This window comes from Triturus cristatus, chromosome 1_2, assembly GCF_964204655.1.
Source record: "Triturus cristatus chromosome 1_2, aTriCri1.1, whole genome shotgun sequence".
NCBI classification, from domain to species: Eukaryota; Metazoa; Chordata; class Amphibia; order Caudata; family Salamandridae; genus Triturus; species Triturus cristatus.
This window is the reverse complement of record NC_140580.1, coordinates 883,822,186-883,848,328: the sequence shown is the minus strand read 5'-3', so window position 1 is coordinate 883,848,328 and position 26,143 is coordinate 883,822,186. Positions and strand designations below refer to the sequence as shown.

General features: G+C 47.6%; 1 protein-coding gene across 8 annotated transcripts in view; it reads right to left on the bottom strand.

The window, feature by feature from the left end:
• NADK (NAD kinase) overlaps nt 1–26,143 on the bottom strand; it is a 574,415-nt gene that overhangs the window by 351,941 nt on the left and 196,331 nt on the right. Inside the window, exon 1 of one of the 8 annotated variants that reach the window (XM_085609376.1) lies at nt 12,087–12,666. The exons of the other annotated variants lie outside the window; for them this stretch is intronic. Coding sequence (XP_085465502.1) covers nt 12,087–12,108 — 22 coding nt within the window. The 5' untranslated portion in view covers nt 12,109–12,666. Of the gene's footprint in view, nt 1–12,086; nt 12,667–26,143 lie in introns of those variants that run through there. 8 annotated transcript variants of the gene reach the window in all.

Genomic DNA, 26,143 nt, shown 5'->3' with positions numbered 1-26,143 from the left:
AATGTTGCACCAAGAATGCAGAGGGATGCTCCCATTGTAACAATATCCATGTCCTCGGGTTCCTTGAAAAGGCAGAGGGAGTCTGAGGAAAAGTTCCTGGAGGACTGGGTGAAGACGGAGCTCAAACCACAGGGCCTGTCGGAGTTTCATAGTGAAAAGAGCGCATAGAGCGCTGGTACGTCCGCCCCCACCCCCCCTCCATCCGGGGGAGCTCCTCCCCCAGGGCCATCACAGCAAAATTCCTTAACTTCCGCGATAGGGACTGAATCCTCCGAGCGCACTGAGAGCATGCCGTCCCCCTCTTCAGTAACATCAAAACCGCCATCAACCCGAACTATACAAAACAAGTACAGGAGCAACGAAAATCCTTTACCCAGTGAGACTGAAGGGAAGGCGACCGGGCAACAGCCAACAACAGAACAAGGATCCCACCCCCATGGGGGCCCCCCCCCCCCGCCATCACCACTCAGCAAGGTCCCATTGGGTCCCCGGAAAGTGACAAATAGGGAGGATGGAACCATGCAGCTAAGCACCTCAGAAACACAAGATATGGAACCAGACACTGACATGCAACTGCTCGTGGATGGAACGAAGACTGTGGGCCCGAGCCACATATTGGATTTTGTACCAGATACCCTGGTCACCCCGGAGGTGGGGACTGGAGATGACTGCGTTTTAGAATTTTGGGGGCTGGTTATATGAGTGCCTGGGAGGGAAGCAAAGATGATACTGGCGTATCTGTAGCATTATATGGTGATAGTCTGGTCTGCCGGACAATGCTAATATGGATAGGACTTTAACATGTGGTTAGAGTTTACCAGATGGAGCACATGAACATGCTTAGCGAGACCAGTTGCAATTGGAATGAAGCAGGTATATTGTATGCAGGAGTGTTACCCTGTCCCCGTTGGACTTGCTGGGATGAAGTAAATGTCCTGGTACAAGCACTGGGTGGATAGAGAGTCAAACGGTTGCACTATGTTTGCCCGTGGGTGGGGGGCGTTTGGTTGGTTCGGTCTGTTTTATTTATTTGTGTTAATAGTTGAACAGCAGTTGGAAGGGGTGATGGAACAACAGGAGGGAGGCACACTCCATAAGTCAAAGAGGATGAAGGGGGGGGGCAACAGAGTCCTAACCTGGAATATCAGGGGCTTAGGAACATATATTAAGAGGTATAGGGTGCTCATCTTCTTGAAACTCAGACAAGAGGATATGTTTTCGAATCAAGGTGAACGCATTTCTTCATATATACAAGCTGCCATGCTGTACATAACATTTATTACTATGGTATCCAGGTGGAACCGAAACTAAAGGCAACACACAGACATTATACTTAGTCTTGAGGAAGACCCCGAGCTGATGGTTTTACATTCACGCTAATCCCCAGGGGTCGAAACGTCGACGCATACTTACAAGTGTCATTGATCAACCACACCATTAGAGAATAGGAGGATAAATTCCTGGTCTTGTTTAATCATACTTTTTATGTATTTCACGCTGTGTTTAAATGTACCATTGTGATATAGGTTTATTGGTCATGTTCGAATTGTGTTGTGATATATAGATGTAAACACTCTCTCACTTTACATGTTTCTCACTCGCTAAAAAGTGTAGCTGTACACTATATATATCTGTGTGTATGTAAATGTCCTTTTTTATAATTCTGTCATAACAATCCTAAACATATTCTGAACAGTATGAGTAGTTTATGGTATAGTCACTTTAGTTTGGACTTATTCTTATGTCCATCATTAATTGAAATCCCATCTTATTAGAGGGATACCAAAAGAACTTGATCTTTTTAAGCACTTTATGTGGCAGAACCACTGTTCACTTAATGCATCTTTTTGAAACAGCATTAAAACACACAGCATGCCTGCAGGAAACTCGCCTGGACAACGCAGGCGCCACGTGACTAGCTAAAAAATGGCAGGGACAGATATTCCACTCCTTTTTTTTTACATTTACCAGTGACACTCTAATCTGCGCAATTGAAATGGAAGCTGATGTGGGAGGGTGGTAGGTCTTGTTACAGGGGACCCTGGATGGGCAGGATTGGATCATGCTGAACACTTACGCCATGAATACTGATAATCCCACCTTCTTTCAGAACATGCAGTCCCTGATAATGCAGGATGTTGGCTCGTCCCTGGTATGGCTGGGAGACTTCAATTGCGTCCCACACCTCAATTTATATAGAACACCTCCCCCCCCCACCCCCCAATCAGACACAAAACAGCTCATGACCGCAGCCCTTGGCGGGATAACAAAGAGTTTGGGCCTGAAGAATGTCTGGCAGGTGGGCCATCCTACCCAACAGGCATGCACATGTCATTCTACGACACATTACACCTCCAGCAGGTTAGCTAGGATACTGGTGGCTAGATTCACATGAATAAGTGACATTGAGTTGACACACCAATCACGTTTCCTATCAGTTCACTTTCCAGTCAGCTCCGCATTATACTGGGGTGGCTCTGCACAAGGTGAGAGGTCCTGGAGGATGCCGGTGGACATCCTAGGGGAACCAGTTGGACGGGAGGTGCTCACTGACCTACTACATGGAGGCTAAGTGGGGCTCCATGGCCTGTAGGGCCACAAAATGGGAAGCCTTCAAAACAGTGCTGAGGGGAACCTGCCTGGGACTAACCTGTGGGGTCCATAGACAGCTGCAGGCGGAGTGAAGTAGGGAGGAAAGGACACTGGCTTTGACACAGGCGGGGGACATGGCCCATACAGACACGTAAGAGACAACAAAGAATGTGCAGGCACATAGGACATCTGGGACAGATTAGACAAGTACATGCTGGAACAATTTAGACAGAGGCTGCACAGAGGCGGCGACAAGTCAGGAAGGCTAGTAGCCATGGATTCTTCGAAGGAAGAACATGCCACCACTCACAACATATCTGAAAACACCTGAGGGTACCAGGATCACCTCCAGAGCGGGTATAATGGACACGTTCCGGGAGCACCTACAACGAGTTTACACCAGACAGACCCAAACCGATACACGCAATTCCTGGAGAGCATAGACATCCCCAGGCTTGATCTAACTGTAGCCGATGCATGGATGCCCCCACTGAACTCGAGGAGCTTATGTCAGCATTGGATATGCTCTCACAGGCTAAGGTACCAGGTGAGGATGGCTTCCCACCTGAATTTTATCAAGCGTTTTCAGCAACAATCAAGCAGTGACTCCTGGATGGTTTTCTTGAGGCACGCGAAGTAGGGCTACTACTACCAAACATGAGGGAGGGATAGATATGTATGTATAGACCATTCACAATGCTAACGATGGAACCCCTGGCGGTATGGGTACATAGGGAGCTGCGCGACTGGGGTATGTGCCTGGGAGACGTCCAACATAAATTATTGCTATACGCGGACAACACTTATTTTATCCCCCTCAACCCACAGTCACATTACCGATACTGGTGCGCTTATTAGATGAGTTCGTGGACCACTAAGATCTCCGGCTCAACCGCTCTAAAAATAGATGCCATTTCCCCTCACATCCCTGGTTGACACACTGGTGGACTGCCTCCCAGACAGCGACTTGCTTAAGTAGCTGGCACAATTTAAATACCTGGGGATCTGGGTGGCACACACCAGAACACAGCAACTGCACCTTAACAGACAGGGTGCTGCATACGCTAAAGAAGTTGGTGTCCGTCTGGAACACACTGCCCTTCTCCTTGATGGGTAGACTACCCATCTCCAAAATGGTGATATTACTGTGATGCTTTTATGGCCTGCAGGACTCGCTATGCCCCCTACCAACCAGAATCAATCCTGGTCTCCTTGCTATGGACAGGCAGGCACAGTAGGGTAGTTCTTGCTGCATTGACCAGACTACACAAAGACGGGGGAAATTGAGGTGCTGTAATTGGACCTGTATTACTATGCTTCACACCTACAACATTCGGCTCATTGGCTGGATGCGGGAGACAATTTGGAAAAGAGACTGCTGACAGGGATGGTGGAATCTGGTTGACTGCCAGAATTAATAATGAAGGTGCGGGTATCTCGAAAGCTATCCCATTCATAGTCCAACAGACAGTGATAATATGGCAACGTTTTGTCAAGACAGTGCTGAAACGGGGTCCCATTCCACCTAGAACTCCCGGTTTGGATACTGAAACCAATTAGAGAAATGATGGACAATTTGTCCTTCCAAGCATGACAGGAGAGCGGGTGCACCCTACATTGGGGATTTAATCCCTGGAGAGACTTTCATAACCTTTGAAGAGGCTTGCGAAGAATTCACGCTATGCCAGGGCACTTCTTGCATCACGCCAGGCTAGCAGAGATTGCCAAGTTGACCTGGCCCTCTTACCCTGCTGCACCCAAACCTACTCATACCCTGGGGATCCTGCGGTCCTGCGACACAGGCAGGCATCTAATCACATTGTTATGTAAAGCTATGAGAGCAGAAGTGGCGGGATCCCCATTGCGGGCACGAATGGCCTGGGATTGCTAAAATAGAAACCCGGTTGATTGATGGAGACCGGACGCGTGTCTGTGACCTTACACGTACTGTCTCTTGTAACGTACGAGTTACTTACCTTTGCCAACGATGTATCTAGTAGAGATGTTGTCTAGCCGCAGATTCCTTAACTTAGAATATCACCAGGCGTCAGACTGGATCCGGAAAAATGTTTGCAGCAACACCTCTGCGCGCCGGGGGAAGGGGCCACACGGCCCCGCCGTCGTCCACGTACGTGACTTCAGAGAGGTTATATTAGTCCCTCCCAGCGCGCTGACATCAGTTTTCTTCTGAGAAACTTTTCCGCGGTACAACGCGGAGCCACCAACAAAAAAACTGTGAAAGTATGGGAAGTGTGCGAGGAAAAAAAAACGCATGAATAAAGGAGGATGGTGCAAGACACCATTGAGAAGAGAGAAGTAGACACTGCGTACATATAAGCTGTGAGAAAGAACCCCACAAGCAAAGCGAAGACCCTTCCCGAGAGCAGCAAGGGAAGAACATCTCAACAGTTAGAGTAGTCCGACATTACCATGTAGAACACCAGACAGAAACATCACCATGTAGAACTGTGTCACGTAGCAACAATGGAGCACAAAGAGAACATCGTAGGAATGAATGAAAATGAAAAGACAGGCACTACCCCTACAATAATGGAGATCTGAGACAGAGGGTAACAGATCCCTAAGGAAGACGACTGTAGAGGAGACCAGAACCCTGAGCCAATAGAGTGGGCAGGAGGGAAGGAAGGTAGCAGGAGAAAAAAAGAAAATGAAGATGATTCTACTGCTGAAGGATAAGCAAAAGAGATCACGCTGAATGTAGCAAACCTCCAAAAGGGAGTCAGCCTTATTATGGCAACTCTGAAGAGGCACAACAATGCGAGTACCCGTTAGGGAAAACCAACAGCAACTGAAGAGGCTAGTGGAAAACTCCAGTTGGCAAGTTGTTCGCAGAACGGGGAGGCTGGGTGGGCATTAAGGAATTTGCGGCTAGACAACGTCTCTACCAGATACATCGTTACCGAAGGGAAGTAACTCGTACATCTGATAGAGACATCTAACCGCAGATTCCTCAACTTAGAATAGATACCACAGCCATACCCCAAAAGGGGAGGTGGGTCTGCGACAGAACAACAGAAGCGTCAAGCACATGAGCCGGCACAAAGTCATAGACAATGGGGAAGGCTGTGGCGCAACAGCCAGACAGCAACTCAAATAGCTCGGAAGAGTAAAAGATAACGGAATGCAAGACATCCCAAAAGTGCCAGAATGGTGCTACGCCATACCAGCATAAGCATGAAAGATAGAAACGGCACCAGCCATATACCAGAATAAAAGAAAGAGAGAGAAGGAAGGACCCCTCTCAGTGTAATGACGCACCATGTGAACACCGACCAAATGGCAAGAAGAAACATGAAGAGAGGCAACCAGAGCCTACCAGGCTAGCCCACGGAAGGAAGACCGGAGAGGCTACGGCCAAGAACCAAAGGCTAATAGGTAGAACCCAGCAAGGTTTCTCGAATGGGAGGCGGGGACAAGAACCCAGTTAATTGCACACCCAGCCCCAAAAAGGGGAAACTAGCATTTGCAATGCAATAGGCCTCGCATTACTGAAAGGTTGAGCTACTGGCGTTGCAAATAATAATGCAACAAAAGAAACTTAGGATTAAAAAAAAAGAAAAAAAAACATAAGAACTAGTCCCCCAAAAATGTACAACAGTGTCCATCACCTGCACAAATTAAGCACTGCCACGACCCTATTAACATTTCACAATAAACAAAAAAGAAATTGTAAGAAACTGTGCATAAAGCATTTTGTCGAAAAGCACATACAAGGCAACTGCTTCTAATGACAACCCAATACATCTATCTTCATTTTTTGTGCAGTTTTACATGCAACGAACTTAGCCCAAAGGCATCAGAGCACTTTACATGAGGACCACATTACACAAGATCAGATTACTTACTTGGGCACGGGACGTTTCATTGATGCACCCAGAATGACAGGGTTTCGAGCTGACGCCTAAACTCCAACCTGGAACTCAGGCCTATAGGCCACACTTCCTTACAATCAAGCGAGTAGTGCGAATTCTTAAAAAGTGGTACGCCACATCATAGGTAGAATTCTAAGGGCATTCCGTGTGGTTTTTATTTTACATATGTGCTCCGCTCACACTCTTGTTTCACGTTCTTCGAATGCCAGTAAATACAGGCCTTGGAAATGCAATAGGTCTTGTGTTTACTTGAATTAGAGATATTAGGATTGTAAATGGCAATGTCTTTAATCACGTGACTGGACTCCCACTGATTTATGAGCCTTTGCAACACCTGTGTCTAATTGCGTCTCATTGGCAAGTGGTGCAGCATACTACAGGTGTGCATTTTGTATAGAAGCGATATAATAGAGAAACCTCAGAGCCCTAAAGCAAACAAAGGATGCGCGTAAAAGCTCTCCCGAGTGAAGCTAGACAATATGTGTCTGTGTGAAAGCAAGCGAGTATTGAAAAAGTATTCTTTGTTTCTTGGCCCTGCACTTGGCTGTTTTGACACTTTGGCGAATTTAGTGTTCAGCCTACACTAAGACAGTTTGAAGGAATCCTCTCACCGGAGAGCTTGCAAGTCAAAAATGGCTGGACCATGGATACCTTTTTAAGTTCGAAGAACAGAAAATTAGCTTGCCAGAAACACTTAACTCCCATAAACTAGTATTCCCCCTCATGGTGCGGTCTAACAACTTCAAGTTGTTTATTAGCCAGGACTCCAGCGACCCCAAGCAATTGATCATTATGTCAAAATTAATTGCCTCTCTGCCTTCATCCTGTCTAAACAAAGCTGACCTGATCCCAACAGAAACCTACAACTGAGCCGTGTGTTTTAGTTTGTGTCATCTTATTGAAACCTATCTATTGGGTGAAAATTGAAAGCGAGGCATATGGTTGCTTTTTTTCTTACTCCGAAATAGTGATGTCCCACTTTACATACCTATCTGTGGATGTTGCACAGAAAGCATTTTCCTCTGGTGCAGAGTTTGCGTTCCTCTTCCAAAATAATTTTTCGCTCATTCTTCTCATATTTCCTTTGTTCAATACACTAAACGAGTCAGGAAAAAGCGACTTGTGATATTGGATATTTTTAAATACGGAAGTTAAAGGAAGAAACAGCCATAATGCTTACGAGATGTGTTGCGCATATTGCGTATGCTAGCCGCCGATAGTAGAGAAGGTCTAACAAACTAGTCCAAACTGAGTTAGCTCATGCTTGAATCTGTGCCATCTGTAAGTTGAGATTACTGACTAACCCATATTGAAATAATTGCGGCGTTTCCTACCTTGTTAGAGATGTCTGTTGCCTGATGTCTTAACGCGCGAGGTGGCTGGATCTGACGGCATGGAACAGCGGTTACATCCATAATGCTTAAAAGACGTGTTGTATCTAGTAAGCGGTGTATGCTAGCCGCTGACAGTACAGAAGGGCTAACAAACAACTCTAAATTGAGTTAACCCATACGTTAATCCTGAATCAAGCGCACGGTGGGAGCGTGTGAGCGCACGGTGGGAGCGGGTGAGGCAGAGAGGAGACGCCATGCGCGTGCACATCGCCTGTCCGTGCACGCACATGGTTTGTCTCGCTTCGCGCACCAAACCGACAACAATTGTCTCACCAAGGCGAAGCAGCGCATGCGCTGCGTTCGCTAGGCGAGACCTAAAAACAGGGGTGAACAGTGATAAAGTGAAGCACGCAGACGTAGGCCACCATAGAAAAATGCAGAGCAAACAGCCACAGCGACCAGAAGGGGGCATATCTAAAATAAGCACAAGGCTACGCGACCAGGCAGCTGGAAGGCCAAAAATTATAGCCAGCGCGTGAAATACAGATACGCAGGGCGTAGACCTCGGACGACTGACAGTAGAAGTGTTGTCCTGTATGCCCAGCTGATATCAAAAGAATATCAAATAAAGTGAACTGCAAGAAGGAGGCACCTCCGAAGGAAGGAGCAGCAGAGTCACCAAATTACTAAGGCGTAGAGATGCAAAATTGCAGACCACACCCTCCGAATGGAAGAAATTAACCTCTGTCCAGAAAATAGATTGTTCAGGAACTGGAAACAACTCCAGTAAGTGGAACACAAAAGAGTGCTTTGTCAGAAATGCTGTATGCATGACCGAATAGCTCCCTGAAACATGGAGACTTGGGATCCTACGTCACAACTTCAAAGAGAGGGGAAGAGGCAGGAACAAGAGTATTTATGGAACTTGCATGTATACAGAAATAAACTATGCCCAACCATGGAACATAGTTGTAGAGGAACACATCCGGTACATGAATGGCAGACCGAAGCTGCCGTCAAGCGTGCAAACACTCCTAAAAGCTCCCAAGGAGGAGAAGGAAGCGATAAGTAAGAGGATCTATGATGTACAGATAATGACGCCAAGGCCCAACAGTGAGTGCCGTACAATCAGCAGACAAGAGTACCAGAAGAGGAATAGAGGCCAAGGAATCTCCTAGGCCCAGTTGACCCAAACGGAGCTATATAATAGCCAACAAGTACCCCACACGGAATATGCACACCCCAACAACGGGGAACACCCATCAGGACAAGCCACAGTCCGAGGAACAATCTGTGGAACACTGCCACAGTTGGCTAATTGCCAGTTTAAAACGCATAATGCACCCAAAGGATGCCAAGGAAGGGGTAATCACCCCTGACCATACAAAAGAAAGACGTGAGGCTTACCACCAGCCAAAAACACATAACGCATCAATTGGATGCTGAACAAAAGGATAGCACTCCAGGACAAACGTATGAGAAAGAGGTCTATGGTGGGGGTGAAAGCCCGCAAGAAGATGCCGAACAGCCGAGTCGGCATGTGCATCGAACAATAAAACCCCATCAAAAGGGCAAATCAACAAGTCTCTCCCTGATATTTTCCGGGAAGACGCTATCCCGCAACCAAGCATGGCGCCGCAAGGCGACTGAAGCAGCCATAACCCGGCAGCTCCACATATTCTAAAGGAGGAACAGGCAAGAAAAACACCGGCGTTGATGGGGGTGAGACCGTCACCACACTTTCTTCAAACTCTTCCGGAGAAGGACTCATCAACAACCCTGCATCGATGCGGCGCCAAAACAACCGCAGCCAGCACAGACTGCGCCGCATCCGGCACCGACCCCATCCGGCGCAGAGTTGGCTCCGTCCGGCGCTGAGGCGCCTCCATATCTACGACCATCTCACCTTCCGAAGAAGAGGGAGAAGGAGCTGGATCCAGGGAGGCAAGCCTCCGGCACTGCACCAGTGCCGACTCGGCCTCGACCACTGAAGGCCCTGACTCCGGAGTAAGAAATGGAGGCAGAGTCTACGACGCCGACCCCTGCCCCGGACTGGCGTCCGCCTGACCGAAAGGCAGAGGCGTGCACAAAGTGAGGCTTCGAGCACTAGCAACTGCCTGCGACGCCACAGGGAGCCCCATGGGACTATGCGGTGCGGCAGGGGTGCAAGGGGTTGCAGAGGGGGGACCCAGCCGAGCCGCGCCCTGACGATACCACATCTCCGACATCCTTTGAGTGCAAGTGCTCATTTGACGTGGGGGGGGCCCTCCGGCGTGTCAGTCGGGGACCCCACAGATAGCGGAGGCCCCGAGGACACCCCAGGAACGGGAGAGGACTCAAGTGAGGCCTGCAAGGCCGTGGCATAGGCCTCCATTTGGGCCAGAGTTGCCCTCGCACCTGGATAGGGTGCGGGACCGGAATGTTCCGGGAACCAGCGCCCTTGACTATACAGGAGGCGGAGGTAGAGGACCTCGGCGACATACGTCGCAACTTACCAAGAAGTGGTAAACGACGGCCTTGGGGCCCCAGAGGGTGAACGACGGCGAACTGCTTTGAAGAGGTCGGGAGATGAGACGACTCCGACTGGGACAGCCGTGCCGAAAGAAGCTTCATCCGGCGCTCCCGCTGGGACTTCGGCTTGAGTTGTTGGCAGTCGTCACAGTCCGTGGAGTCGTGGTGCTAGCCGAGACACCACATACAAATAAGATGCGGGTCCGTCGCGGACATTTGCCGCGAACAGGAAGTACAGGATTTAAAGCCCGAGGGCATCGCACACTGTTCCAGACGCGAAGCGTCGAAAAAGGGCCTGAAAACAGGCCAGAGGAACCGCTCACTCCGGATCCGCGTTGTACGCTGAAAAGGAAACTGATGTCACCACGCCGGGAGGGACATATGACCTCGCTGACGTCACGTACGTGGACAACATCAATGCGGGCCTGTGTGACGCCGTCCCCCAGCGCGCAGAGGTGCTGCAAAAAAAAAAAAAAAAAGTCCGGATCCAGTCTGCCGCCTGGGGATATTCTAAGTTAAGGAACCTGCGGCAGATACCAGCTTTAAGCTGGTACATCACAATTTCCAGCACAGGGCCTATTTAACTCCTAAAGACATTTATCACATGTCCCCAACCTGACAGTTGCCCACGTTGTAGTGTTAGTGGGGCAGACTGTGTATTTGGCTTGGAACTACCAGGTGGTGCAGTGCTATTGGGCTCAAATGGTAGTGGACTTCGAGCGGACCACACACCTTAGATTAGACCACACTCCTCAGAGCTGCCTGCTGGGCAACATCAAAAGGTCAAAGGGCCGCAAAGTGGTATATACATTTTTACAATTGGCATTGGTGTTGGCCAGATGTAGAATGGCCATCACGTGGATGGGTCAAAGGGAACCCAAGATAAAGCACTGGCAGAGGGACGTCCAGGAGTGGTTGCTAGCAGAGGAGACCCACATGAAACTTAGTAGAAGGGACCAAAGAGTAGATGAGGACATCACAGTCTGGCGAAATATACGTGAAAAATTTCTAGACCAAGATGACAACAGAGTCAACAGATAGGCGCTGCAGCCCAAAGGAACATGTGGGAGATAGCACGGATTAGGTGGAGGGAGAGAACCATACGTAACGTCAGTAAAAAGAGAAGCATGCGATCAGTGGATACTGTGTTGTACCCTGGGGGGATCCAGATCAAACGAATGAGGGATGGATGGCTGTGCTATGCAAATCACAATCAAATAACTACTGTACTGGGTTTGAAAAAATTGAAAATAAAGGTGTTTGGAAAAAAAAAATCAGATCTAGAATAGTTTAAGTAATGTTTAGCATAAGAGGGGCAACCAGAGTCTATGGAGGCACCCATGACAAGATGTTGGCCCCAAAATAATGGAGGTAACCACTGAAGTACAGGGGACACCGTCTGAGAAATACAGTGTCAACACCTGCCTGATAAGCGCTGGGCTGCATTGGCTTGGCACACCATGAAAGTACGTGAATATGTAAGGAGTGACTTGGCAGAGCTTTTGAACACATTTAATTGAAAAGTATGCTCCAAAATGTACAGTTTCACCCTATTTCATCAAAATAGTCGAGCCAGGGATGGATGGAGAGAACATCCCCTCTCCCACACAGCCCTCCTCAACCCTCCTTTGAAGAAGTCAGACATCCGCCCTTCCTTCGCTAGATTCGTGACAAGTATTCCACCCCGCTGCTTTCAAAGAAGACCAAGCCGACGACCCATACACCGCATCACGGGCGAAGACGGAAACTGACTCACCGTGTAAACTCTGTTCCCACATTCCTGGGAACTGGAGGCGATCGAGCGAGGCGAGGCAGTCGGTGGTTAGCTGTCACGAGCCAGGCTGGACAACTTCACGGGCAACAGGCAGGCGAGAACTGCAGGCGAAATACAGCTAAGCATCCGGGGTGTCGGGTCACGACGTCACCCACCACCGTCAGGCGCTTTACCTGAAACCAGTACCTTCGGAGCGCGGCAGGTTGTTACAGGTTACAGAGAGATAGACTGGGGACAAGGGGCGGAGGACAGTTTCTGGGTGATCTGCAGAAACATCCGTTCAATTGCAACACAACTCGAAACTGCAATGAAGATTCCTGCAAGGAGGTTCTGCTGCTCTACAAACACCGCCACCTACAGCTAGGAACCAACCTGCTGCCAGCTGCGACAAACCCGGGATGCGAGCCTTCGACCGAACTTCCTTCAACTGAACGGGTGCACACAGCACAGCTAGTTTTTTCTCACTTAAATATTCTTTAAAGGGGGAGGGCTAAGAGGAAAGAAATGACTAGAGAAGCAAAGACATGGAGGAGAACGTGTGAGCGCGGACACGATGCGGTGTAACTGGCAAGTCACCTCAGGGGTCTTAAATTTACAAACAAACGAAGGAGGTGGCTTAAAGCTTTCTCTCTCGTTAAGCAGCAAGTTACGTTTAACACTACCACAGTGGCGAGCCTCAAACAAGTCAAGATGCGACGGTGATCGATGCGCGTTTTTCTGAGAGCACCAACTAATAAAGCAACTTTATAGAGTCTGCTTTTCTATGCTCAGCGTTTGCTTACACTCGGAATAGAACCGGTTTCTTGATTGGGTCACACCTCCCAAGTCTCCAGGGAAGAGGGTCACCCCTTCCTCGCGCTGTTGCAAGAGCCCTCAATTACCCAATTTAAACCAGCGGCAGCACAAGGCTCAGCTGTGTGGGGTTCGTCAATACCAAGCACTGGCCACGCCAACTGCAGGGCACAAGTCCTAAACAAGCATTTGCAATGCAATAGGTCTCGCATTTACGTGAGTTTGAGTTATTGGCATTGTAAATAACAATGCCTTTTATTTATGTTTTGGTTTTTAAAACAAATAAAAAGCATAGTCATTTACAATGCCAATAGCTTAAATTCTTGCGAAAGTGAGCCCTACTGCAATGCAAATGCTTGTTGATTAGGGCTCTAAGAAGAGCCTGGCTGGCTAGGTCCTCGGTGCGTTTGGTTCTGAGAACACAGCGTAGGATGGATTGATTGCTCAGGTCTGACTTGGAAAGAGTGGTCAGAGAAAGCAGGTGGCTTTAGGAGCAACAAACCCTGTGGGCAGTGTTTAGGGGTGTCTGTGAATGAACCGAAGAGTAGATGGGGTGCAATGTGGGAACTTACTGGCACAGTGACTCAATAACTCCAGAGTGTGTGACTGTCCACTTACAGCCCTGAGGCATTCTAAAATTTATTACAACGAGGCTGAGTGGGAGAAGAGTATCTGTGGGAGGGAAAAGGGTGCGTGAGGGAAACATGTTGGGAGCAGGCAGCGGAAATCGGGTGGAGAGAAAATATGCATGAAAAATAAATACCATATCTCGATCGTTTTGCGAGCGCCGTTTCCTGTGCGGCGCTGATATTGGCAGAACCCTTCAGGTTGCAGTTATGAGGCGGGGCTTGCAGAATGCCCAACAGTTTGTCAAGCGGCGTATTACAATATAAAGGCACGGCTCAGCAAACTAGTTTCTTTAAATATTTTATGCATTTTAAGCATAACGTATTTTTAAAATGTTGTTTGCGAACCTAGCTTCTCCTTGGCGAGGAAGCGGCACAAACAACAAGCACGTACACAAGCTGGCGGCATTGCCCGAATCAACAAGTCTCCAAGCACTAAAATATGGCAACTCGGCTGCCGCATCCCTAGCCATAAACTGTGCAAAACCTTCCTTTGCACGTCACGGTGTGTTTACCATATGTCACCATGGTCTCCTCGGAAAATAATTTGAGATCTACTCTCGAGACACGTCCTTTCTGTTGCGGTGAAAGTACACGCGTACTTTGAGGATTCCAGCGAATACATTCAACCCCAAATGAATGCGAGTTTATGCAAGCCGCTCCGAAGGAATGGCACCTAAATCTGTACCTACGAGACACCAGCCTATTTGTAAGCAGGGGGCTGGTTTCAAACAGCCTGGCAGATAACAATATACGTTTTCGATGTTTTGCTGCGCACATAACATGCCACACAGCCATCTTCCGAAAATACAAGCCACAAGTAGCAGATTTTTGGAGGAGAATTTACCACATCATGCCTGCGCGTCGAGAGCATTCCACCGGCATGGTTACGGAGAAGAGTAGGTACATTTCCAGTGAACGCTGCACACGTCACACACTCACCCTCCTCCTTGCTCAACCTGAAAAGGGAGGGGGTGACGTATTTGCTCGGCTTTCTCGCATGCCAAAAGGTTTCTTGTCTTTATGGGGCCATGTGTTTGGCCCCATAAAGATAAGAAACCTTTTGCGACGAACGCAAAGCAGGCCAGGCCGTCCAAATGGGACGGCTCAGAAAGGCAAGCAAATACGTCACCGACACCTCTTTTCCAATGGCTGGCAACCGTTTAGCATAAACGGTGATGCCAGCCAATGGAAAAGAGGGGCGGGGCTTAATGCCACTTACAGAAAATACCCACATCTCATTAAATCTCGCCAGCGAGACTGCGCATGCGTGCAGCCTTACGCTAGCGAGACCTAAAAAGGAAGTGGGGGGACCGGGGGGGGGGGGGGTGGGAGGGCGGGGGCTAACCAAGTTAGGCTATGCAAGTGGCATCATGGTACGTGACATGGCAATTGGCATCAGAGGAAGGGACATCACAAGAAATTACATCAGATCTTAATACCACAGACATATGTTTAGCAGTTCTATCATGAGTATATTTTAGTGCATTGTGATTTAACAAGTGAGAGTTTGTGTCAGGGTTGTGTTAAGAAAGTGACAACCCCAACACAAAATCTGGGCCTCAACTTGTACATTTATTTTTGTTAAACTCCGACACAAAGAAATTGGCAGCAAGGAGAAATCTGGCAGTGAATCAGTCCTGCTTAACTGGTTGCAGAGACTGCATTTGAAAATATATTATGGGGTTAAGGCACCTGCTGCAGAGAACTTTGTGTGCCCAGTAAATCTCAGGGAATAATAATAATGGGAAGATAACTCTGGAGGTTAATGCATTTGCTGGAGAGATCTGTGTTTTGTCTAGTCCAATTTTGAATCAAAGTAGCTTACAGGGTTCATATATCTCCTACAAAGCATATCATGTAACATGCAGATGACAAATTGTTATTGTATGTAGCTAGGTAAGTAGATAACCGCTTTTGAGAGAAAGATCGTTTTGTTACTTGCAGTTCTTAAACTGTAATCCTTCTAATATAGCACAGTGAACTATGAAGGACATGTGGCTCCTACACCATGTAACCCTTACTGTCTTACGTAACATTTTTGTACATTGATTTACACACAATTTACTTTCAATGTATAATGTTTACTGGGATGTGTAGCGCTATAAAAGCAAAAGCAAAACAGTGGTATTTAAATTGTTATTTGTGTAACTACTGGGACAGACCAACACTTCTGACATTCTTAAAGTGTATGCACAGCTCGTATATAAAGGGAATGAAAAAAGGCAAACGCATGCCTCTCTTGGGTATCTTTGAAGTGATAAGCTGTGAGCCTTTGTTTCCCTCCATTGCACTTAGTTATGAGGCTCCAGAGATCTCACAGCCAGGACACTCAAACCAAAATAGGCCTAATGGCCCCCTAACTCCGGCCTTTGATTTGGGTCAGCTGGAATTTAAAATAGGAAAGCCCCCTTCCTGCCTGCACATGGTTGCTAGGAACGATAGCGGACAACACGCAGGGCCCGTTGCCAGTGCGGTTATATGTGGGGAACAAGACTCATTTTGGGTGTCCTGTGTTTTCCCCCCTCCCCTCCCCAGGGAGTATGGATTGAACTTTGAATATAATATAGGAAAAGAAAAAACAGACAGGTAATTAGTCGGTTAGGTTTTACAGCAAGCGCAATGTATGCAACACATCTTGCACAAACCTGTCCATGTTACATTCCGGGGAGCATCTTGATTTTTCTACCACTGCTTGTTGCATGGCATGTCATTCGAAAATGCAGCAAAGGTGCTGTGTAAATCCACCCCACACTCTGCAGGGATATAGTATTTGAACCAGTATCTGGGTCCAACAGAGGTGTAACTAGCGTGTATGGTTTAGCCGAAAATTATCCAGCATCCTTCAGTGAAAGGACATACCGTCCTTGTGTGCTGTGTTGTGTTACACGTTATGGGGGTGTCTGTCAAGAGCAGCCCAAAGAAGCATTCAAATATTTCAGTAGGTCACATTGGAGGGAGACCGGGGGGAGGGGGGGGGGGGGGAGAATGTTCATGCAAACCCCTCCCAGGGCGATCTGACTCCTGCACAGTCTGCCCTAGACTAGGCAACTATTGCACCACCCAAATGAGAAAAGGGAATTAAGGTGCCTCTCATCTGTCTTTGGCACTAGTTTGTCCATGTGTTTGTCCCACTGGGGAGCCCTCTCAGGCACCGAGTGCCAGGCCATGATCTCTGCTGCAGGCCCACCTGGACGGGTCATACAGCCAAAGTTTTTATGGACGGGCCACTGGATATTTCCAAGCCATTGCTATTAATCTTTTGGTGCATTTGTTCTTGTGTATAGGAGGCAATATTCCTAAAAGACATGGTAGCGGGTCCACAGGCTGAGGTCTGCTGGCGATTTCTGCCACCAATGCCACAGCTGCATACTACAATCATCTAATCTAAGGACCACACCATCTAGTAGAAGTGTGCCTCTGAACTCAGACATTGTAGACATTTGGGTTTGACCCCAGAGAACATACGATAGAGTTGTGTGCGAATGAGGCATATCCGATGCTGTGCACTTAATTGGATACATTTCAAGCAGGAGTTTCTGGATACATTCCGTACAAGCTCCAGTGTGGTGGACCATTGTTTTCCCGATAGATTCTTATCTATACAAAGGGACCATTTATCTCGGAGTGCCAACAGGTCTGGACCGTGAACCTTGATTAGTACCCCATAAATCACATTGATTACCCTTCTACCGCTGCTGTGACAGAACAGCAACTGTAGAACAGATGTCAGGGGTTCTGTCCTGACGGGTCCCCAAAGAGTTCTGATCATGGCCGTCAGGGTATTAATTATGTGTCACAAATGGTCCCCAGTCTATGTGATAGTGTTCCCTTAGCTCTGGAAAGGTCAATGTTTTGTGTATGTACAAATCGCACATTACTAGGAGATCTGCCTCTGCCCATGGTCGTGCGTTGTGTTAGTCAGCAACCCTGTGGAGGGCCAGCAGCGTCCACAGTGGAAGGTTTGGTGAGCATGGAGAGGGGTCTTGTTTGGGCTACACATACATGTGCCGTCATTGCTTAGCCAAATCCCCAGCTGAGAGGGGTGGGGGTGGTGGGGTGTCAAGCCAAAGATATATCAACCACAATTTGAGGGTCCCCTGTTTCCCACAGAATGGCATGATCTAAGGATGCAGGATTTAGTCAGGGCTGCTAAAAAGTAAAGTTTTAGGTTTTTAACAGAACTGAAGCAGTGAGTTACAGGATCTAAGAGGGAGCGGCAGAGCATTCCAAAGTTTCGGGCCCAACACAGAAAAGGAGTGACTCTTAAGAGGAGCTCTGAGGAACCTCTGCACAGAAAAAAAAAAAGAGGTTGGCTGACCTCAGCTCACGGGTGGGGACATATGGAGACACCAGAGCTTGGAGGTAGGAGGGAGCAAGACCGTGTCTAGTGTGAAACATGTAGCACAGGGTCTTAAACTTGATCAGTTTGTCCACTGTTAGCCAGTGCAGTCTCTGCAGCAGGGGGTAAATGGAAGAGAAACTCAGCAGCCGAAAATGAAGGTGGGCAGATGCATTTTGGATGATCTGCAGGTGGCGAATCACAGCTTTGTCGGCACCCAGATAAAGGACATTCCCATAATCTACCAAAACCAAAAAGGAAAAACTACCTGCCATAATAATTCAAGAAGGCCCTGTAAAGGGTCCAGGGATGGGTGACCATAATCTAATCTGGACGTGACCAAGGCTAGCAGCACAGTTCTCGGAGCATCTGGGGGGGAAATCAGCCAGAATATTTTCTTCAGCCATTTCAGAATGGAGAAGCAGGAGGCAGTGAGCTTAGAGACCTATGGTGTCAAGGAGAGATGTGTGTCAATAATGAAACCGAGATTCTTCCCTTTATCCACCTGCACGGGCAGTGGCCCCAGTATGACAGGCCAGTGGCTGACTCACCAAAGACCAGGGTTATTTCCCAGGATCAGAACTTCGGTTTTAGCGCAATTAAGTTTTAGGGCTTTTTGTTCATCCAGAGAGCAACACTAGCCAAACCTTGCCTGAGGGGGGAGGGGTCTTTGCTACGAGCCTTGGATAGAGAGGAGATAATCTGAGAATCATCCACATAAGAGAAGATGGTGTGACCAGACTATCACATCCATCAAGGGGCGTAAATAAATGTTAAACAGCAGGGGGCTCAAAATGGACCCCTGCGGAACACCCGAGGGTAGTGTTAGAGTAGTGGAGGCGTTGTTTGCTGAAAAGATCTGAAAGGTTGCCTCCAAACTATTCAAGAGAATAGAGTGCGAGATCGTGTCAAAGGCAGCATTTAGGTCGAAGAGGATAAGGACAGCTGTCCCACCTGAGTCAAGTTCTTTCCTCAGAAACTCAGTGACTCAGAGTCGGGCGGATTCAGTGCTGAAGCCTGCCCTGAAACCAGACTGGGAAGGGTGCTGGAGGTGGTCACAGATGAGGAACGGTGAGTATTAACATGTTTTTCCAGAATTTTGGAAAAAACAGAAAGTGGAATTGGCCTAAAGTTGGACCAGCACTGGGCGTCGAGGTCCTTCTTCTTAAGCAGAGGGTGTATCAAGGCATGCTTCCAGTTCTGGGGTACCTCCCCTGTGACCAGGGAGGAATTCAGAAGATCCAGCACTACCCTGAGGACAGCATCCTCAAGTAGGCCGAGTTGAGATGGAACGGGGTCGAGCGGGGAGCCAGACTTGATAGTAGCCAGTAAGGTTCGTAGCCTTTCATGGTCCAGGAGAGGCCAGATTTTAATCCTCAAGGATGTGTCCGACTTCACTATATGCTGACTATCCCAGAGGTGAAAAACTGATGGACTGGATGGTTGAGCATCTGGAAAAGGAGTCGCAAGCAAAGGTGCGTCATCACTAATTGCCGGTGAATAATCTCGCCTTGGTTTAGGAAAAACAAAGCCAGTTCGTCACACTGTTGCCGGGAAAGGAGGGGGGCAGTGTAAATGAACAGGCAGCGGACAAATCTTTTACTACTTTGAACAAGGTTTTTTTGACAGTTGTGGGCATTAGAAATTACTTCTGTATAGAAAGCTGCCCATGCAGCTTTACAGGAGACATGATATTTTTTCAAGACCAACACATAAGCAGCCTTAGCCACAGATGCATAGTGTTTCCTCCAGACCCTTTCCAGAGCTTTACATGCCTTTTTTTCTAAGCGGAGGCTCTCGCTAAACCAGGGTGCTGGAGGGCGCTCTCTGCCCTGTATTTTAGAAGATCGAGGCAGAATGGAGGCAGTGGCACTTTCAAGCCAATAATGTACTGCGATTTGGTCAGAATACGGTCTAGACGATAGAACAGGGAGGGTACGGAGGAGAAGTTTGTTTAATTCCCTCATAACCTGTTTGTCGGTGGGGAAGGAACTGTATATGAAAAGGAACTGAAAATGGTCGGGCCAACAAAGTTGGACCGGAAGATCAGAGATAAGTGGTATTTTGGAAAAGACAGGATCCAAAAGATGGCCTGCGATGTGGGTGGCTGTAGAGTTCAAGAGCAGAAGATTGAGAGATCTCATGTCCTCTATAAAAGCTCCCGATAACTTATCTTCGGGATCCTCCAGGTGTAAATTAAAATCACGGCGCAAAGTGAAATTTGCTGCGTGTAAAGTGAGAGGCGCCAGATACTTAGCTAGGCTTGTGCACCAGGCACTTGACGGTCCTGGCAGGCAGTAAGGAAGGGCCCCAGAGAATGTAAATTTTGGTGAAATCGAAAGAGACAAATGAAGTAGTCATGCACTGTGTGAGCTATAGGCCTGCGGGAAAGAGATGGTGCTGTTCCTACACTGGAGTCACCTGCTGCGCTGCCATGAACTGGAGCCACTCTCCTGTACAGGGCATAGGCCCTATGACTTCAACAGAGTCACAGACATCAGTACCTCAAGGCAGGGAGCTGCAGCGCTCAGCAGAGGTAAGCTTTGCACCAGGGGCTTTGCCCTCCTTATTTCCGCTCTCACTAGGGAACGAAGAAGCATATAAACACAGGATTCATAAGAAAAAAAGCTATAAACATTTTTTAAATCATATTCATAATATTTAGCAACCATTAATGTGTATCTTGCTTCGAAGCACAGGAACACCATTTTGTAAAACATAGTAAATTAGACATCTTGCTGCAACATTCACTGAAAAAAACAGACCTCCTTCCTGAACTTTTTACTGGCAGTGAATAGCAGTCTGTGATCCCTCAGTACTCCCCTTCCAGGCTCAAACTAACAGACACAAAGAGCTTCCCATCAGCTTCTCACATATAGCTGCAAAAGAACCCAAGCAAGAAGGACAAGATTGAAGTCAAATGGAGAACTATAAAGAAGCCTACACAAAACACGTCATGAGAAAGAGTTAAGAACTCCAGGAGCAGGTGGATCAAATACTGATGATAGAGGCATCAGAGGACGTAAGGACTGCATCCCTCGTCTCCTCATTTAGCAGCCAATGAAGAAAGTATACGTCTTCCTTTTCTGCCTGATGTACAATGCTTAGCAGATGCACTTCCACTAAAAATGAGGAGTCTCTGAACCTCAGTGCAGCCTCAAGAAGCAATCCTGCTGTAAATATTCCCTCCCGAGAAGCACACTCGTTGAGTAAGAGCCTAATGAAAGGGACACTCACACCTGACCTCAAAGTATGGAGGGGCACACTAAATTTGAGAAGGTGCTTAAGAAGTCAGCATAACCAAGTTAAGCTCCCTCCACCTTCGATTTGTCATTTAGTGCAACAAGGGTGCCATCTTGAACCCGAATTCAGTGGCTACACGGGGTTGTTTCAAAGAACAGCAAAATGAATGCTGCTAAAAGGTTACACAACTTGGGTTGACCAGTTACCACCTGCTCAATTATGCGCAGTGGAAGAGCACACCTCCAGTGTATATACACTGAATGAATATGCCTGGATTTTTACTGGCGCTAGAATCTATGTGCAGTCTAGGAGAGAGAGTGCGCACTGCAATTGGGGTAACAGTGTGTCTGAAGTTGCCCGTTTGTCATGCTCCTGTGCAACCCCTCACTAATAGGTTCTAGAAAATCATACAGAGGGGGAGACAAGAAAGACTAGGTATGAAAGGGAGAATGGAGAGAGAAAGCAGGAATATAGGGAGGAGAGACACGAAAAAAGAGCAAAGAAAGGGTAGAGAGAAAAGATCAAACCAAGGGTAGTGGCGAGAACGCTAAGGAGTAGAACAGACACATAGAGCTCGGGTGGTAGTGAGTAAAAAAGAGAATGCTAACAGAAGGGGAGAGGAAAGAAAGCATGGCAGAATGGAAAGGGTAAATCAGAAATTGAGGGACAGATATGACAGAACAGGGGTCACAAAGGAAAGAGCAAAATTGGTAGGGTGGAGTGATTATAGACAATAGAGCAAGGGAGCAGATAAGAAAGAGCCGAGGAAGGGTAGAGTATAGAGAGGGAGGCGGCATCAGGGTGAAAGTGAGCCGCACGCTTAAAACAAGTGGATCATGCCAGTGGTGGCTGGGGTGCATTTCTATCAATTTTCACTGTAAGCAGTTTTTTGTTGCATAATATAAGCACTAGACTCAAATGCTAATGCACAATATAATAGTTGGACTAACTTTATAACTAGTAAAAGGTGTAAAGATGATGTATAATATATATTTATCCTAGGGTAACAGTGCAGCAAACTGTTATGAAGATAATGGAGCTTCCCATGGCACAGACGTGGCTAGGAAAGAGTTTAATGTACCAAGTGAAGATAAACTTTATTCTTCGACAACAAAGCGCATTAAATAATATAAAGTGTTTACACATATCACCCATATTTCCCTGGATAACCTACATAAATTGAGAAAATACAGCACAGCAAAACACTACAGTGTTTCCACATAATGCTCTCTTTGCTGGAACTGCTCCTCAAAAAAGTAGAAAAATCAGCTTTGAATGCAGTCAAAGCCATATTGTCTTGAGCCAACTGCATGTTTTCAAGAGGAAATACCTACTTTCTGACATAATAGGATTCCAAGATTGGTGCACCATCCTGCAGCGAGTGAAAGAGTTGAGACTTATCACACTGATCTAAATACTGTATATGAGATCACTTGTTTTTCACGATCTTAAAGAAAATATTTTTTTTCAAAAATAGGTGTACGAATAATTGTTAGATATGATACAAAGAGTCTATCAGATACCTGGGTTACATATGACCCACCCTAGGAAAGGGACAGCATCTAAAAGGAATATGCTACTTACCAGTATGCATCTGTTCTTGCCATGTAGAGCTGCAGATCTACACACTTTTGCATAGATTGTCATGTGGTGTTGGGCCCGGATGTTTGCAGTTTGTTTTTCCTCTTGGAAAGTCTTTGGAAGTCACGAGGTCGGTGACTCCTCCTTTGGATCTTATTGCGCATGGGCTTCGGCTCCATCCTCAGATTGTTTTTCGCTAACAGGGAAAGATGGAGCGTAGTAATAACAGTGAAGAAACCCATGTGTGTTGTATCTAAATAAGATAGACTGGAACGGATACAGGTAGCCGGGGAGGCGGGTGGGCGTGTGTAGATCTGCAGCTCTACATGCCAAGAACAGATGCATACTGGTAAGTAGCATATTCTGTTCGAGGCATATGAGCTGCAGATTACACACTTTTGCATAGACTATATAGCAGTTCCCAACCTTAGCGGCGACCACCAGTGTCTGTTGCAGTGGTTTGAAATAGTGTTTTTAGTACAGCCTGGCCCACACTAGCTTGGTGCTTGGTTTGCACATCTACACAGTAATGTTTAGTTAAAGTGTGCGGTGTTGACCATGTAGCTGCTTTGCAGATATCATCTAATGGGATGTTCCCTAGAAAAGCCATAGAAGCCCCTATCTTTTGTGTAGAGTGGGCTTTAGGGGGGGGAGGGGAGGGGGGGGGGAACAGATAGCGTTCGTTTTGCTTTGTGATAGCAAATCTGTATGCATTTTACAATCCACCTAGCTATCCCCGATTTTGAGATGGGGTTGCCTTTGTGTGGTGGAGAGAAAGACAAATAGTTGTTTGGTCTTTCTGAAAGGTTGTGTTCTCTGGATATAGTAAAGTAATGCCCGTTTAACATCCAACGTGTGCAGAGCCCTTTCTGCAACAGTTTGAGGTTGTGAGAAAAATACCGGTAATTCTACTGATTGGTTTAGATGAAAGGAGGAAATTACTTTGGGTAGGAATTTTGGGTTGGTACGGAGAACAACCTTATTTTGGTGCATTTGGAGAAAAGGTTCTTGTATAGTAAGTGCTTGTATCTCACTGACCCTTCTAAGGGAAGTGATGGCTACAAGAAAAGCAGTTTTCCATGTGAGAAATTGCAGTTCGCATTTATGCAAAGGTTCGAAGGGCGGTCCCATTAGCCTTGTGAGAACTATATTTAAGTTCCACCCAGGTGAGGGTGGTACTCTGGGGGGAATTATTAGTTTCAGGCCTTCCATGAAGGATTTAATGGCAGGCACTCTGAAAAGTGATAGGTGCTGTCTGTTCTGTAGGTAAGCGGCAATTGCTGCGAGGTGTAGCCGAATGGATGTATATGCTAGGTTACACCTTTGTAGGTGGAGCAAGTAGCATGTGGTGTGTTGTATAGATGCGTCTAGAGGATTGATTGTGTTATGGCAATAAACAACAAATCTTTTCCACTTGGCAGTGTAGCAGGCTCTAGTGGTAGGGCGTCTAGCTTCTCTGATGACGTTCATACAGTCAGGGGGGGGAAGGTTAAGGTATCCGAATTCTAGGATCTCAGGAGCCAGATCGCAAGGTTGAGCTGAGCTGGGTCCGGGTGTCTGATCTCTCCATGGTTCTGGGTTAGGAGGCATGGTGAGAGGTGTAGCTTTTGGTGTGGTACTACCGAGAGTTCCAGCAGCGTGGTGTACCACGGTTGTCTGGCCCATGTTGGAGCTACTAGGATCAGCATGAGGGAATGCTGGTGTAGCTTTCGCACCACTAATGGAAGTAGTGGGAGAGGTGGAAAGGCGTACGCAAATTTGCCTGACCAGTTCATCCATATCGCATTGCCTTTGGACAATGGTGGGAGCACCTTGAACTGGTAGTGTTGCCCGTCCACTACAAATCTGAGGTACTTTCTGTGAGCATGGTGTACCGGAATGTGAAAGTATGCGTCTTTCAAGTCCAGTGTGGTGAGAAAGTCGTTCTGGGAGAGGAGCGAAAGTACCTGCTGAAGTGTTACCATGTGAAAATGGTCCGAATGTATGTATGTGTTTAGAGGCCGGAGATCTAGAATAGGTCGTAGAGTCTCGTCTCTTTTTGGTATTAGAAAATATAGGGAGTAGACCCCCCTAAAATTTGGCTGATTGGCGGGAACTTGTTCTATTGCCTGTTTTAGTAGGAGGGAGATTACCTCCTGTTTTAATAATGTGGAATGTTCTTGTGACATTGGGCGGTGTCTGGGTGGAATGTTTGGGGAGTAGATGTCAATTCTAGGCAGTACCCTGAGCGAATAATTTGGGTCACCCATTTGTCTGAGGTGATGGTCTCCCAGACCCGAAGGAAATTTTGTTGCCTGCCCGCGACCGGAGTGGGATGGTCTGGAGGGTGCGGGAGTCATTGGGAGGCGGTGTGGCAGAGCGGGCGGTATTTGTTTTGCCTCTGCCTTTATTGTTATTGCCCCTATAGCCGCCTCTTTGATAACCCCTTGTGAAGGTGGACTGAGCAGGGGATTTGTAGGAAGTGGACGCGCTGAGGAGTAGCCTCTAGCCGTACCCAGAAAGGAAGAGCGGCGAAAGGAGCGCCTAGGAGGGTGTGACTGCAGGGCTCCCATAGATTTCACCGTATCCGTGTCCTTCTTCATTTTCTCGAGGGCCTCATCCACCTTTGGGCCGAATAGGTGTTCTTGGTCAAAGGGATTATTTAGGATGGAGGCCTGTACCTCAGGTTTGAAGCCCGATACTCTCAGCCAAGCATGGCGACGGAGGGCGCTAGTGTTAATGGCCCTGGAGGCGGTGTCTAACGCACAGCGTATGGAGGGGTTAGTTATAGTCTTACCCTCTTGAATTAATTCATTGGCCCTATTTTTGTATCTTTCTGGGAGGTGGTGCATTATGGTTTCTAATTCATCATAATGCGCTCTATCGTATCTGGCCAATAGCGCTTGAGTGTTGGCGATACGCCATATATTGGCTGCCTGTGACGCAGTGCGCTTTCCTGACGCGTCCAGTAGCTTTGACTCTTTGTCAGGTGGTGGTGCTTCGCCTGACGCCTGGGAGTTTGACCTCTTCCGTGCAGTGGAAACCACTAGGGAATCCAGTGGCGCTGGCCCTTTGATATAGGCAGGATCTGTGGGGGCAGCTTTGTACTTTCTCTATGCATGTGTCCCCCTGATCATCATCGTCTGGAGACGGGGAGCGATGAGGTGGAGAAGGCGGAGGTGGAGAGGGTGGAGGAGGTGGGGAAGGCATACTGAAAGGGGAGGTAGTAGAGTCCTTCCTCTTTGGAGGTGGAGGCGGAGCCGGTTTGTCCAAATGTCTCTTTTTAAGAAGAGAGTGCCAAATGTCCAGTTTTTGGATCCTTGGTAAGAGGATTTTGCAAGGGATCCGGTGTAAACAGTTCCTGTGACAGGGTTTGTTCAGTTGGCGCCGAAGGTTTCGGGGCCGATGACTTTAGGCTTGTCCATGCCGTGCTTAGCACTGGGCTTGGGTACTTCCGATTTCTTGGTCGGAGCCGA